The sequence below is a fragment of the Myotis davidii genome, unplaced genomic scaffold (assembly GCF_000327345.1).
Source record: "Myotis davidii unplaced genomic scaffold, ASM32734v1 scaffold792, whole genome shotgun sequence".
Taxonomy (NCBI): Eukaryota; Metazoa; Chordata; class Mammalia; order Chiroptera; family Vespertilionidae; genus Myotis; species Myotis davidii.
In genome coordinates this window covers 592,182-608,853 of record NW_006283548.1, presented here as the reverse complement: position 1 = coordinate 608,853, position 16,672 = coordinate 592,182, and the positions used below count along the sequence as shown (strand labels likewise).

At 39.1% G+C, this 16,672-nt stretch overlaps 1 protein-coding gene across 2 annotated transcripts in view; it reads left to right on the top strand.

Annotated features, from left to right (window-relative positions):
* CAND1 (cullin-associated and neddylation-dissociated 1) overlaps positions 1 to 16,672 on the top strand; it is a 58,084-nt gene that overhangs the window by 29,324 nt on the left and 12,088 nt on the right. For both annotated transcript variants that reach the window (XM_006753771.2, XM_015565054.1), the window contains exons 5-10: positions 1,294 to 1,417; positions 2,952 to 3,208; positions 3,295 to 3,400; positions 6,552 to 6,697; positions 13,686 to 13,978; positions 16,127 to 16,268. In XM_006753771.2, coding sequence (XP_006753834.1) covers positions 1,294 to 1,417; positions 2,952 to 3,208; positions 3,295 to 3,400; positions 6,552 to 6,697; positions 13,686 to 13,978; positions 16,127 to 16,268 — 1,068 coding nt within the window. The remainder of the gene's footprint in view (positions 1 to 1,293; positions 1,418 to 2,951; positions 3,209 to 3,294; positions 3,401 to 6,551; positions 6,698 to 13,685; positions 13,979 to 16,126; positions 16,269 to 16,672) is intronic.

Sequence of the window (16,672 nt, the reverse complement as noted above, 5' to 3'; positions counted from 1 at the left end):
AATTTGCATATTGCGCTGATTGGCCCATGGGAGGTGTAGCGTAGGTACAGTTAATTACCATGTTTGTCTATTATTAGATAGGATGTACCATGACTATAGAATAGTTATGTCATCCTATGCAATGAGGCAAAAGATAATCAAAATCATGAGCTATTTCTGATTCGCTCTTTATTTTCAATATTAATTTTGCTTTGCTTTAGAATTTATGATATAAAACATTGAACACTATTAAGATAGCTGTGAAATAGTTCCGTTTACTAGTATCTTTAGGTAAGATTGAATCTCTTAAACTACTTGATAATTTTAAAAACCTTAAAACTCGCCCTAGCCATTTGGCTCAGTGGATAGAGCGTCAGCCTGAGGACTGAAGAGTCCCAGGCTCGATTCTGGTCAAGAGCACATGCCCAGGTTGTTGGCTCCATCCCCAGTAGGGGACATTCAGGAGGCAGCCGATCAATGATTCTCTCTCATCATTGATGTTTCTCTCTCCCTTTTCCTTCCTCTCTGAAATCAATAAAAACATAACATAAATTAAAAAAATAAATAATAACCTTAAAACTGCAATTATTTCACTAACTCAAGTGAGTTATTTATAATTGTATTAACTATATTGATATTTTCCTTATTTTTTTTTTATTGAAACACGTTTGTTTTTAGCTGATTTCTTGTTGTTAACCATTCAGATTCTTGCAAAAATTTTTTCTCTCCCACTTTTTAAAAACCCAAATCTACTTTACAATAATAACCATGATTTATGAGTTCTCTGGAACAACATTTTCACTTTATAATGAAGTTATAGAATCTTTGGATTGGAATGAATTTTGTTGGAGATTACAGTTATCTCTTTTTTAATAAACCATGTTGATTTTTGTTTGTGTTTGATCATTAGTTTTTAAAATTCACTAAAATTTAAAAGTCTAGTTTACTGGTAAAGAAGACTTCAATAGAGAAAAATCTCATTGCTGCTTTCCAAGCACTTACAGCTACTACTGACTCCATAATTGGCATTTATGCCATGAATAGAAATTGATGTCCAGGAGAGCCTATCTGAATCGATATTGTTTTCCCTGGGTCACGTACTCTTTCTGCAATTACTATCTCTTATTTTGTGAGTGTCTAATAAATTATTTTATTGAGAAACCTATTTTGCAATGCATAATTTTGTGACACGGACCTCTTGAATCAGTCTCATAATCAAGTTTAAAGTTGTTGAATGTTTGGCAACTTCCATGAGTATAAGGTGGAATTTAAAATACTTGCCTTGAAATTATTATTGGTTTCTTATTCATGCAGGCTCTGCATTAGCTGCCAATGTATGTAAAAAAATTACTGGACGTCTTACCAGTGCGATAGCAAAGCAGGAAGATGTCTCTGTTCAGCTAGAAGCCTTGGATATTATGGCTGATATGTTGAGCAGGTAAACGTGCCTATAATTTGTATTAGTTGTAATATAAATATGATGTGCATTTATTAAAAACTTCTGATAAGTATAATAGAACTTGGTATAGAATTATTCATGTTTAAATTGTGGCTGTTTTGTAAATGTGTGTGGTTAGGAATCGGAAAAATAAATTTGTGATTTTAAAATATTTCAGCAAAGTTTTTATGTTTTATTTTACTCTTATATTCATGAATACAATGATCTACTGAGATAAGATGTATAGGCATGGCAAATTTTTCAGTTAATGTTTGTAAACTTCAAGTTTACACTGCATGTTTTTGAGGAGGAAGGAACTTGTCTTTATACATTTGTTGCTTTTCTACTTTCCTCTGGAAGACAAATTTGGGGAGATACAAAGATCTAAACAACTCATAGGGGAAAATACCTTAAAAGGCCTATCAATTTCAGTTTACCCTTGATTTTCATAATCATTCTATGTCATCATTATTTGTGTGTTAGTTGTGGCTAATGCACTTCAACTTGAAAATAATCAGATGACTTCATGTGGTACATATTGAAGAGGTATCATCCTGACACACAAAGAGCTTATACCAGTGATGGTGAACCTTTTGAGCTCAGTGTGTCAGCATTTTGAAAAACCCTAACTTAACTCTGGTGCCGTGTCACATATAGAAATTTTTTGGTATTTGCAACCATAGTAAAACGAAGATTTATATTTTTGATATTTTATATATTTAAATGCCATTTAACAAAGAAAAATCAACCAAAAAAATGAGTTCGCTTGTCACCTCTGACACGCATGTCAGGTTCACCATCACTGGCTTATACTCTACAATAGGGGATTAGAATGCAAATGGCTATAATATAAGGCAGAGTGAGACTAAATACTAACTGCAAATATAGTGTGTTTTAGGGTTTAAAATGGAAGTATTAAAAGTTCAGTTAGACTTTTTTGTCCTCTGTGTGCTTTGATTTACCAGGATTGTCTTGGCACATAGATATTTGACTGCTATTGACTTATTGAACCATATATGTGAAATGATTTGGAAGAAAGAGTTGGAGCAACAGTATAAGTGAAATTTAGTATACAGATGTGTAGAAGAAAGACAATGGAAAGAGGGGGTAGTAAAGAGATACTTTGAGTTGTGAACCCTGAAAGAGCTGTAATAGAAAAGAAAAAGCTATCAATAGAGAACAGTGTTTTATAGATCTGGGAAGGGGAAAATTACAAAATCATATTGTGATTTTAAATTTTAATGTACTCCCAATGTACTCCCAAGTCAGTTGGTTGGATAATAGGGGTTTAGATTCCAGAAGGTGGTAATTTAGGGATACAAATTTCAAAACTACATTCACTTAGCTCAAGTTTTTAGTTGGGTTGGTAGAGATAGTAAGAATTTAGTTGTCCTTTCATTCTGATTTTGGATTATGTCATGTAAATTTTTACTCTTTGAATACATTGAGTTCAGGGGCCAGATATTTCGGTAATGCTCAAACATCTTGAATTTATTTGTTGTTTTCTTTCTTTTTTTTAAAATTTTCTTTTAAGGCAAGGAGGACTTCTTGTTAATTTTCATCCTTCAATTCTGACCTGTCTACTCCCCCAGTTGACCAGCCCTAGACTTGCAGTGAGGAAAAGAACCATTATTGCTCTTGGCCATCTAGTTATGAGCTGTGGAAATATAGTTTTTGTAGATCTTATTGAACATCTTTTGTCAGAGTTGTCCAAAAATGATTCCATGTCAACAACAAGAACCTACATACAATGTATTGCTGCTATTAGCAGGCAAGCTGGTCATAGAATAGGTAAGTAATGTTTAAATATTTTCAAGTTTTCTTTAATTAAAAAAAGTATTAATGAATGTTTTTAAGAACCAATATGCTTTTCTTAGGTGAATACCTTGAGAAGATAATTCCTTTGGTGGTAAAATTTTGTAATGTAGATGATGATGAGTTAAGAGAGTACTGCATTCAAGCCTTTGAATCATTTGTGAGAAGGTAAGTTACTAAGATCTCTATTTTTTCAAATAAAATTTTTTTCTTTAAAATAATAAGAGCTAGATTAAGTGGGTGAGGAGAAATGGGTTATTTTACTGACAGCCTGGAATCAGGCCAGAAATGTATAAATGTATAGTGAATTACTTTTCAATAGTTTTTGAGGCCTGTCACATACATTTTGCTAGGGCAGTGGTTCTCAATTAGAAACCTTGATTAAAAAAAAAAGAAAGAAAGAAATGCAATTATGTACTAGAAGGGGCCATGTAACAGAGTTTTCCCCTCTTTGCCTAGAATTGACAGTGTCTTGACAATACAGTGTCTGGAGACTTCTCTGGTTATCTGCAGCAATACCTTGGTGCACTCAGTGGTTCTAAGTAGCTTTGTAGTCACATCGAATTGTTAAAATCAGAAATTGTGGGAATCGTTTTTGTCCTTTTAATTGAGAAACAAATTATTCCTTTATTTTGGGGCATTTATATGCTCTTTCTTCTTAACATACAGCTAGATAATCAAACCTAGATGAATGTACACTGACATTTTCACAAATAATCCTAATGGCTAAAGAGAGCAAGTTCATATGGGCTTAATCCTCTAGTCATATGTTGGAAATATACAGCATATAGTAGTCTCCCCTTAGTCATGGTTTCTATTTTCAGTTACCCACTATCAACTGGTTCAAAAATATTAAATAGAAAATTCCAAAAATATAAAAGTCATAAGTTTTAAATTGCACCCTGTTTTGAGGAGCCTAATGAAATCTGGCACCATCCTGTGGGGATGCAAATCATCCCTTCGTCCAGCATATCCATGCTGTATATGCTACCAGACCTTTAGTTAATAGCTGTTTCTGTTATCTGTTGCGTGTGCTTTTTTTTTTTTTTTGTAATACAGACATGTGCTGCTTAATGAAGGGGGTATATTCTGGGATATTTCTTTTTTTTTTTTTTAAATATATTTCATTGATTTTTTACAGAGAGGAAGGGAGATAGAGAGTTGGAAACATAGATGAGAGAGAAACATCGATCAGCTGCCTCCTGCACACTTCTCTCTGGGGATGTGCCCGCACCCCAGGTACATGCCCTTGACCGGAATCGAACCTGGGACTTTTCAGTCCGCAGGCCGACGCTCTATCCACTGAGCCAAACCGGTTTTTTGGCGAGATATTTCTTCTTAAGATGATTTCCTCCTTGTGCAAACATCAGAGTGCACTTACACAAACCTAGGTGGTATAGCCCACCACATACTGAGACCATGTAGAATATAGCCTATTGCTCTGTAGAGGAGGAAAAATAATTTTCTCTCTATCCTTCTAGGTTTTTAGTTGAGACTCCATGTAATAAGATAGATTAACAAGAAAAAAACAGCCCTAGCCTGTTTGGCTCACTGATAGATCATCAGGCTGGGGACTGAAGGGTCCCAGGTTCGATTCCGGTCAAGGGCATGTACCTTGGTTGCAAGCACATCCCCAGTAGGGGGTGTGCAGGAGGCTGCTGATGGATGATTCTCTCTCATCGATGTTTCTAACTTTCCCTTTCCCTTCCTCTCTGTAAAAAATCAATAAAATATATTAAAAGAAAAAGAAACAAAGTTTAATAACATGTGTATCTCATGTCTACATGGGAGAGACCCACGAAAACTGACTTATCAAAATGGTTGAAGATACACCCCTTAGATATACCATCTTTAGTTGAAGAGAAAAGATGTTAGGTGTGAGAGCAGTCAGTTTGGGGATGTTACCAGGAGAAGCAAGATAAACAAGAGTAAGTTTGTTATAAAGATTTGAGTTCTGGCCGCCTTCATTGATACAAGTTTCTCCCTGGCTAAACCCTCTTCCTGGTATAGCCAGGGAGAAACCATTACAAATAGAGATTTCCCTTATAAATGTAAATATCTTTTACAAAGGGTACTTTGTACTTGGTCTTCAGAGCTTCTCATATCTGCTATTTCTTAAAATTAACCAGCTTAATATAATCCTTATGCTAAAAAGACATATTTTGGGGTGATAAATTCTGTTCCACTACAATTCCTAGGCTATAAACCTATTCAGCATGTTACTTTACAGAATACTGTAAACAGTTGTAACAGTGGTAAGTCTTTGTGAAATGCATCGCATTAAGACGGCGATAGTTTTTCAGCATTATAATCTTACTAGAGGCCCAGTGCACAAAATTCGTGCACAGGTAGCATCCCTAGCGGATGCCATCTGCCGGCCGGGGCCTCCCTTCCCCGGCTGCCTGCCATCGTTGCCAGCTGGGGCGGGGTGGCTGGGGAGAGGAGCCGTAGGGTGGTTGGCCAGCCTGTTCCACCCCCTGGTTGAACTCCCTCTCGTACTCCCTGTCGAGGGGACAATTTGTGTATTAGGCTTTTATTATACAGGATGGGACCACTGTCATCATACATGAGGTACTTTATTGACCGAAAAGTTGTTATGTAGCACATGAATGTAATGACCCTCAAATGTAAGAGTAGTAATGCTGGCAATTCCGATATGCCAAAGAAAAGTCATATAAGTGTATGTATGATGTATAGGGAAAACACACACACGTGTGTGTGTGTGTGTGTGTGTGTGTATAGTTCAGTAGTGTCTGTAGTACAAACTGGGGAGGTCTTGGAACATAAACCCATGGATAAAGGAAGGACTACTGTATGCGTATTTCTTTCTATTCTATCCCACATTAATTCTGACCATTTATTATAAAAATCATTCTGGCCTGGCTGGTGTAGCTCAGTGGTTGAGTGTTGACCTATGAACCAGAAGGTCATGGTTTGATTCCTGGTCAGGGCACATACCTGGGTTGTGGGCTTGATCCCTAGTGGGGGGTGTGCAGGAGGCAGATGATCAATGATTTTCTCTCATCATTGATGTTTCTCCCTCTCCCTCGCAGTTCCTCTCTGAAATCAATAAAAATATTTTTAAAAAAATAAACATCATTCTGACTTAGATGTTTTTAAATGTGAAGGCTAAAGTAAATCTTTTCAAAATGAATCCAGTGGAAGAAAAGATGTAGGGTCATTGGTGTTGAAAAGTCTGGGTTCCACTTTCCTGTGCTATATTAAAGGTTAAGAAAAAGTCTAGTAACAAAGCAAAACAGCAGATATTGAATCAAGGAGAAAAGTAGTTACTCAAGCTAGTTTTTGTTTCTTTCTTCAGATGTCCTAAGGAAGTATATCCTCATGTTTCTACCATAATAAATATTTGTCTTAAATATCTTACCTACGATCCGAATTATAATTACGATGATGAAGATGAAGATGAAAATGCCATGGATGCAGATGGTGGTGATGATGATGACCAAGGTATTTCAAATTAAATAGAAGATATTTGTTAAATTTTCATAAAAGACCAGTGTTACAGATGGAGTTGATTTCTTACCCCAAGTTGCACTATTTATTATTTACTAGAGGCCTAGGGTCCCTAGGCCTAGCCAGCGATCAGGGCCTATCTGTGGTGTGGTCAGGGTGCCCTGATTGGTACCTGCCTTGGCCAGCCTGGCACCACCAGCCCACTAACCGGCCGGCCCTACCCCCCCACTGCCAGTTGCCTCCTTCTGCAATCATGCAGACCCTCCTGCTAATACCCGACTTGGCTGTCCTGTGGGCTGGGGGCAGTTCCTGCATTGAGCATCTGCTCCCTGGTGGTCAGTGCACATCATAACTACCAGTCGTTCTGTGTTCAGTCAATTTGCATATTAGATTTTTATTATATAGGACTAGAGGCCTGGTGCACAAAAATTTGTGCACTCGGGGGAAGGGGGCGTCCCTCAGCCCCGCCTGTGCCCTCTCGCAGTCTGGGACCACTCGGGAGATAACGCCCTGCTGGCTTAGGCCTGCTCCCGGGTGGCAGAGGGCAGGGCCAATCCCTAGGTGCAGCCCCTGGTCGGGCTCAGAGCAGGGCCAATTGGGGAGTTGGGGCGCCGCACCCTGTCATGCACAGAGCAGGGCGGATCAGGAGGTTGCGATGCCACCCTCAGTCACGCTCAGGGTAGGGCCAATTGGGAGTTTGGGACACCACCCACTGTCACACTCAAGAAAGGGTCGATGGGGAGGTTGCGGTGCCACCCCCTGTCACACACAGAGCAGGGCCGATCAGGGGGTTGGGGCGCCTCACCCTGTCACACACAGAGCCGCAGGGCAATCAGGGGATTGGGGAGCTCCCCTGTATCAGGCACAGAGCAGGGCTGATCAGGGGTTTGGGGCGCCTTCCCCTGTCACGAACAGTGCAGGGCGGATAGGGAGGTTGTGGCCCCACCCCCTGTCACACACAGAGCCACAGGGCGATCAGGGGCTGGGAGGCCTCGCGGCTCTGCTGATCCCGGTGCTGGGAGGCATATTACCCTTTTATTATATAGGATAGAGGCCTGGTGCACGGGTGGGGGTTGGATGGTTTGCCCTGAAGGGTGTCCTGGATCAGGGTGGGGGTCCCCACTGGGGTGTCTGGCCAGCCTGGGTGAGGGGATGATGGCTATTTGCAGCTGGTCACACCCCCTTCAGGGTGGGGGTCCCCACTGGGGTGCCTGGCCCGTCTGGGTGAGGGGCTGAGGGCTGTTTTCAGGCTGTTGGGTGACTGAAGCTCCCAACTGCTCCCTTTTTTCTTCTTTTATTCTGGGCCAGCTTTAGCTCTGGCTCCAGCTCTGAGGCCTCTGTTGCTGAAAGCAGGTATCTGGTTTGTTTGGGTTCTATAATCAAACCACTGTATCACCTCCAGCTCTGAGATCCGGGTGGGTTGAAAGCAGGTTTCTGGGGTTTTGTTTAGCTTCTATATTTGCAACAATGTTTCAAACTGCAGGCTCAGAGTCCGGCAAGGCAGGTGGGGAACATTGGTTTCCTCTGTCACTGAAGCAAGCAAGCCTCATGTTAGCTTTGAGCTGCCTTGCTGCTGGCCGCCATCTTGGCTGGCAGTTAATTTGCATATCTCGCTGATTAGTCAATGGGAAGGGTAGCGGTCGTACACTAATTACCATGTTTCTCTTTTATTAGATAGGACTAGAGGCCCGGTGCACAAAAATTTGTGCACGGGGCGGGGGGTATGGGGGTGGTCCCCTCAGCCCTGTCTGTGCCCTCTCACAGTGTGGGACCCCTCAGGGGATGACCACTTGCTGACTTAGGCCCGCTCCCCAGGGGGATTGGGCCTAAGATGGCAATCAGACATCCCTCTGGCAGCCCGGCAGCCCTCGGGGAATGTCCACTTGCCAGCAGGGAGCAGGCCTAAACTGCAGTCGGACATCCTTAGTGCTACTGAGGAGGCAGGAGAGGCTCCCACCACCACCGCTGTACTGGCAGCCATCAGCCTGGTTTGTGGCTGAGTAGAGAGCTCCTCCCATGTGAGAGTGCCCTGACCACTATAGGGCAGCTCCTGCACTGAGCGTCTGCCCCCTGGTGGTCAGTGTATGTCATAGTGACCAGTCATTCCCAGTCCTTTTACTGTTAGGGTCAGTTTGGATATTACTCTTTTACTATAGGATAGAGCCCTGGTGCACGGGTCGGGGCTGCCTGGTTTGCCCTCAAGGGTGTCCTGGATCAGGGTGGGGGTCCCGCTCGGTTGCCTGGCCAGCCTGCATGACGGGATGATGGCTGTTTGAAGCTGGTCACACCCCCTTCAGGGTAGGGGTCCCCACTGGGGTGCCTGGCCAGTCTGGGTGAGGGGCTGAGGGCCGTTTTCAGGCTGGTGGGTGACTGAAGCTTGCAAGCTCAGATGCCGGCAAGGCAGGCGGGGAACCTTGGCTTGCTCCATCACTGAAGCAAGCAAGCCTCCTATTCGCTTCAGCTGCCTGGCTGCCGGCTGCCATCTTTGTTGGCAGTTAATTTGCATATCACCCTGATTAGCCAATGGGAAGCGTGTCAGAGGTACGGTTAATTACCATGTTTGTCTATTATTAGATAGGATAATAATGAATGGAAATGACCTCAATATTTAACAATAGCAAATTGATTTAATTATGGGAAAATCAGGTATTGTTATACAGTATTTTCAAAGTTATGTAGAAAAATATTTACTAAAGCAGTTAATAAGTTGAATAAAATAGTAGATAACAGGAATTACTGTATCCTAGTTTTATTTCATTACAAAAGAAACTTCAGCCCAGTAAATTTGAAGATTTTAATTGGCTTTAATTAAGGGAGTTATGAATCTAGCAATTAGAAGGGCTAATTGGCTTTAATTGAGGTATTTATTAATCTAGCAACTAGAAGGACTCTGAGAGTTGTACAAAATAGAAGGTTCTTATAGGAAGAAGAGTGGGGCAAAGAAGTTATTAGCAAAAGAAAAGAAAGGATTATTTGGGGGCTTGGACTTCTTTTCTTAGGGGAAGGTTTTTCATTTATGCAGATTCCCTCTTTTGTGGAGGATGGAGAAGGCCTATGTGACAAATTAGTTTACTGGTGCTTAACCAGAATATTCCATTGTAGTTATTTAAGATTGATGTTTCAGATTGAAACTGCAGTTAGATCAGGTATTAAATTTAGATTTGGTATCATGGACTTTTAACAACAATGATGACATTTTGGGCCTGTGGGTTTTGTTTTTGTTTTTTTATTTTTTAAAAATATACAGGAAAAAATGTAACATTTTCCTCATGGCTAGCAATTAGATTTTTGTCCATCATTGTTCTTCAAATTTTTACGTAATGAGGGAAATGAATGTTATTTTTATAGCTATACGTACAGATATACATATTCAGAGTAGTGTGGTTGGTTTGATACATAGGTACTTTCATGAACAATCCTTAATGTTGTTTGAGGCTCTATTTAACTTTAGATTATTCATGAATAATCTAAACATTTCTGAGGCTCTTAAAGTTTATGTGTTGCTATTATTTAAAATTTATGTCATGGTATCTACTCTGGAAAGGAGTAGCACTTAAGGACATAGGGGTTGTTCATGTTTTCTTGTTTGCTTGTTTTAAGAGAATCATAATAGAGATGTTTAAATGGATAAGTTACTAGGTATATAGGTTGGTGGATTTCCTGTTATTTCTTATAATACTTTTTCATTTGATTCTTTGAGGGAATTTACATAATGACTTTCCTCTAAATTCTGTAATTTCATTAATATTTTAAAAACAAAACAAAAAAACAACTTACAAAAAACTCCTCTAAACCCCATATTATGCTCTAGCCACTACTGCCCAATTTTTCTCCTTTACAGCAGAACTCCTTAAAAGAAGGCTCTCCAGTTCTTTTCTTCCCCTTCTCTCTTGAATTTAGTTTTCCATTGATGGACAAGATTGCCAGTGATCTCAAATGTTTGCCTCTGCCTGTTACTCAGTCTCAGCAGCATTTCTTTATTTAACATTCAGAATACAACCCACACTCTCCTGGTCTTAGTCCTATTTTTGTGATTACTACTCGGGCTCCATATTGGTCCTCTGATCACCCTGACCACTGATTTGGAGTGTTATGGGGCTCAATCCTTGAACTTCTCTCTTATACTCTCACTAGAAGCCCGTTGCAGGAAAATTCCTGCAAGAATAGGGCTTCCTCGGGCTGATCGCACCGCCAAGCCCCGCCGCCCAGGGCCGCACAGGCAGGTCCCGGCTGGGGGCGGGGCTTAGGTGGCACATGGGGGCCCCGATGGCGGCTCTCGCTCGCCCACCCTGCCTGCAATATGCAAATTAGCCGCCATCTTTGTTGGTTAATTTGCATATCATGCTGATTAGCCCATGGGAGGCGTAGTGAAGGTACGGACAATTACCATGTTTGTCTATTATTAGATAGGATGTTTTTGTTTATCTTGTCTAGTCTTCTAGCTGAAAATCCAAATTTCATCTTTATCTGAGACCTTTCCTATGAATTCTAGGTTCTTGTATACAGCTGTTTTGTTTGCTGCTTAGATGTCTATTAAACTATCTTCTCCCCAGCCTTTCTTCCATCCCCTGCCTAACCTGTTTCTTTAGCCTTTTCCATCTCAGAATGGCACCTCCATTTTTTTTTAGTTTCTCAGACCAAAAACTTTGGGGTTATACCTGATGACTTTTTTTCACTTTTCTCTCCTCTCTCCCCCTCCCCCCATCTTAGGGCTTTTCCCTTATTTTATACTCTTAATCTCTCTCTTCAGCACTTTTATTTTTTTAAATACACTTAATCACTTCCAGACATTTTGTAATTATTTTCCACTTAGCAGGATGTCAGCTTCATGAATGCAGAGATTTTCATTTTAGTTCGTTATTGATTGCTTTATCCTAGTGCCTAGGATGGTACTTGACACACAGTAGGCACTCAATAAGGGAAATCTTAGCTTCTAATAGGATATCATTTGAAAGAAACTGTAGCAGTATATATTCCAGGTTTGGATTGTTGGCTTTTAGTGCACTTACATTGGAAAATAAACCAACTTCAGCTGCTTTATCAATTTACATATTAAAATTTCAGTGACTAGGATGCTTGAATTTTTACAAGCTTTTTTTAAATAAAATGAATTCCTACAAAGTTATTCCCGTAGTTGAGTTGCTGTGAGAAAAACTTCACTTATTTATTTGCTTTTAAATAGTCTATTTTAATAGCACCTTGTAATTTTTATTCCAGTAGGTATTAGTGAATAAATCAAATGCCTTGGGTTTAGCAGTATTTGGTTGGGTTTTCCTATAATGTGCTAAAAGGAAATTTAGTAAACTTTTAGAGATTGGACAATTTTATTATACATCCTAGGATTTTCTAAGGCTACATTTACCTTTCACTGGCAAATTGGGAAATAAGTCAATGAAGAGATGATATTTTTCCCCCCAGTGAAGAATCATTTTGGGGCTTTAGTCTTATCTAAGAATAGCAGAATTCTTACTAGATAATTTTGGACTGCCCTTAGAACTGTTAATATTTTTACCATCCTCCTGACTTTGTGTTACCCAACTGATTCATCAAACTGATGGTGTTAGAAGGAAATAATTTTCAGAGATTTCACACACAAAAAAGTTATCAGGTATACATAAATAAATGGAATTATTAATGCTTATGGTTAGAATATTGTTTCAAGGCTTAATAGGAGTTTGGAGAAGATGATGCTCTATTGTTATATGGGCAGAATTTTCTTAATTGAGACAGTGTAGTTCTTTAAACTACATTAAGACAGTATCTTGAAAGGTTGAGAATATGCATATTTGTTCCTAATAACTCCCCATTAACACATTTAGTGAAAAATGTTGTAGTTGCAAAGAAAGCTGATGTCAGAATTCTCTTTATCCCCAGAAAATTAGTTCTACAGAATGTCCTGGGATTGATAGCCATTTTTCTTATCACATCATCTATAGCCAAAAATCTATTTCAAGAATCTATATATATTTATGCCTAATATGCTGTGTCTGACCGTTCGACTGGTCGCTATGATGCACACTGACCACTGAGGGCAGACGCTCCAACCGGTAGGTTAGCTTGCTGCTGGGGTCTGGCCAATTAGGACTGGGTGAGATGGGCCAGACATGCCCTGGAGCCCTCCTGTGATCCCTCCTGCAGTTGTTGTTGCTGTTGTTGTTATATCATGTTATTTATTTATTAACCAATTTATATATTATTTCATATACATTTTACTAATTTCCTTTAATCTCTGATACTTCTATTATAGAGAAAGGACAAATAATGATATATTAAAAAAAAGTTCTTCTAATTAATTTCTTTTCAATGTGCACGAATCTGTGCACCGACCACTAGTTATCTAATAAACTCTGATTGTTTGATTTTGAACTTTAATTCAAATCGTTTAAAAGACTGGGGCATATACGATTTTACAGATATTTTTGTTCTAAATAAGTTTAATGTGTTAATGATTTTAAAGGGTTAATAAGCAGCTCATTACTCACTATAAATGACAAAATGTTTAACAAATTAAAAACATAATTGTGCCCTTAGCCAGTTTGGCTCAGTGGATAGAGCATCTGCCTGTGAACCAAAGGGTCCTGGGTTCAATTTCAGTCAAGGGTACGTACCTTGGTTGCAGGCTTCTCCCTGGCCCAGGCCCTGGTCAGGGCTCATGCAGGAGGCAACAAGTTGGTGTGTTTCTCTCACATTGATATTTCTTTTTGTCTGTTTCCCTCTCTTCCACTCTCCCTAAAAATCAATGGAAAAATATCCTCAGGTGAGGATTAAAAAAAACCCACAAAAAACATAATTATGATCATTTTTATTTAGAGGTTAATTTATCAAAGTTAACTGTGTCTGTTTAAGTTCTAGTTCTTTATAAACTTAGCCACTCCCTATGTTAGTGAAAAGTTAGAAAATTATCTTAATTATGAATTTACTTCCTGTGTTAAACAATAAACTTTCCTATGATTAATGGCCTAATGTTAAAACTTCTCTTTAGGGAGTGATGATGAATACAGTGATGATGATGACATGAGCTGGAAAGTGAGACGTGCAGCTGCTAAGTGCTTGGATGCTGTCGTTAGCACAAGGCATGAAATGCTTGCAGAATTCTACAAGACAGTCTCTCCTGCACTGATATCCAGATTTAAAGAGCGTGAAGAAAATGTAAAGGCAGATGTTTTTCATGCATACCTTTCTCTTTTGAAACAAACTCGTCCTGTGCAAAGTTGGCTGTGTGACCCTGATGCAATGGAACAGGGAGAAACACCTTTAACAATGCTTCAGAGTCAGGTCAGTTTAAAAGTATGGTTTTGAAAGTCATGCTAGTAAATGTGATCTTTAAAATTGTATTTTTAATGTGGAAATGTGAATTCCAGAACATCTTTAGTGAAACAAAGTTCTCAGATATGTTTGTATAGTAGTTTATGTATGTTCATATTATGTTACTTGTAAATAGTTTATTGTGATTGAAGTATTCTTGATTTTACTGGACAAACAATATTAAAATTTATGATTCAGTAAAGTAATTTTTATCTTTGATATTAATGGAGAAATCTTAGTGGGGTCGGACTACTTGTGATACCAATTTTCTGTTCGAGTCTGAGTTCATTGTCTAGAGAAATCAAAGAATGAGTTTATGGACAAAGAGATGAGCAAAGCAAAATGTTATTACAGAAAAGCTCCCTGCTGCAGGGAGGGGACCCAAACAAGTTGCCATGGAAGCTTCTTGTCTAGGAGTTAATATGTCCTGCTAACTTCCCATTGGTTGATCCGAAAAATTCAGCCCTAGCAACATCCATACACATTTTAAGTTTCAGGGTTCCCGTTTACTTTCCCGGCCCTGTGTGTCCACCTCATAATCAGGGCCCTTCATTCTTGTAATTTTACATCGAAGGGTGTGACTGATGAACTGGTTCCTACTCATGCCTGCAGGGGTTAGCTGCATTTCCACTTTATATTATCTCCTCATAGTCCCGTCCCTTACTGCCTAGCGGCTTCTAACTCCTCACTTGCGTTCATAACTGGCTTCATTCCTAATTTAGCTATGTGATCTTGGAAAGTTTATTTATTCTTTTTTTGAAATATATTTTTATTGATTTCAGCGAGGAAGGGAAAGGAAGAGAGAGAGAGAGAGAAAGGCATCATTGATGAGAAAGAATCATTTATTGGCTGCCTCCTGCATGGGGATCTAGCCTGCAATCTGGGCATGTGCCCTGACTGGGAATTGAACTGAGACCTCCTGGTTCATAGGGCGACACTCAACCACTGAGGCATGCCAGCCAGGCTAGATTATTTATTCATTTTTTTAAACCTCACTTTTTTCATTTGTAATAAGGGTTTACTTAGAACTGTCTGCCTAAGGCTAAGGTAGTGATAGAAGAAATGATCTATGTAAACATTTAATGTAGTGCCTTCTACATAGTAAGTACTTGTAAATGGCAGCTCTTATGATTAATAAAATACACATTTTCACTTTAGGTCACCTTTTCTAAGATCCTAAACACTACAGCTATATAGCTCCTATTTGGTATGTGCCAAGCATTTTCCTATCATACGTGTAATCCCTGTTGCAGCCCAGTGGGATGCATATTTGTCCAGTTTTATAGATTACAAAACATGTGAGCCAGATTAAACAACTAAACCAGAGGATGGGATGTATATACCGTATCTATCTATCTATCTTATTTTCAAGTAGTACAAATTTAAAAGATTTGTGGTGAACTTTAAAGGTGAACATTGAAGATTAATTATAGAAAGAAGTAAGAATAAAGTATACGGGTGACATAAGCATTTGAATAAGTGTATAGAAATTAGGTAAAAACACAGGGAATTCTGATTATGTTGGATGAATTAGGTGTTTTCTTTTGTGTGTAGTTCTCAGATCATTGTTTGATATGATATGTAGCTATATCCTGGCATTCATAAGATTTATTAGTAAATATCCTATTTAGGTTTTAATAACAGAACATTAGGATAGAAAATTTAGAAGCTTACATTTTTGAATCATGCCCATGTTACTTGTTTGATATGAGGTTGATGCCATTGTAATGGCAAACTAAAAGCAAAAAAGAGGAGTCATTTAATGGTTTCTTTTCCATATTTTGTCTCTTTTTTCCTTTCATGCTTTTCCGTGTTATTCATGTTAAAAAAAAATTATAAATTATGCTCTAAATGTTTTGGTGAAAATTTTGTCATTTGGTTAGATTTATATTTTAGTCTTGTGCATTTCTCTATCAGTATCAAGCAAATACAGTTACAAGAGAACAGAATTGATGCAGCAAAGTTTATATCTAATAGTCTTGTTAGCAGTTAGAGGAATTAGGCATTTAACAAAAAAAGATAAGTTCTTCCCATTCTCTTCATCCACTGTAATTTGTGTTGCATGTACTGAAGAAATACCAGTAGCTGAAACAGCTAATGAATGTGTGATAATTACAGGTTCCCAACATTGTTAAAGCTTTGCACAAACAGATGAAAGAAAAAAGTGTGAAGACTCGACAGTGCTGTTTTAACATGTTAACTGAACTGGTAAATGTGTTGCCTGGGGCCCTAACACAGCACATTCCTGTTCTTGTACCAGGTATGAAAGAAAGAGTAATAAATCACTTTTGGAATTTAATACAGACTTTATTAAGACCTAGATAAGCTTAAATGATTCCTTCAAAAGGATAAAATTTGTGACAACTTGATTTATACATAGACCTAAGCTTTGTTATAGAACCATCTCTAAAACATCTAAAGTTAGAAATTTGCAAGTAAAAAGTTAAATCTTATATTTAAACTAGAGGCCTGGTGCACAAAAATTTGTGCACTCGGGGGGTGGAGGGGTCCCTCAGCCCGGCCTGTGCCCTCTCGCAGTCTGGGACCCCTTGGGAGATAACGACCTGCTGGCTTAGGCCTGCTCCCAGGTGGCAGAGGGCAGGCCCCATCCCTAGGTGCAGCCCCAGGTTGGGCTCAGAGCATGGCCGATTGGGGCGTTGGGGC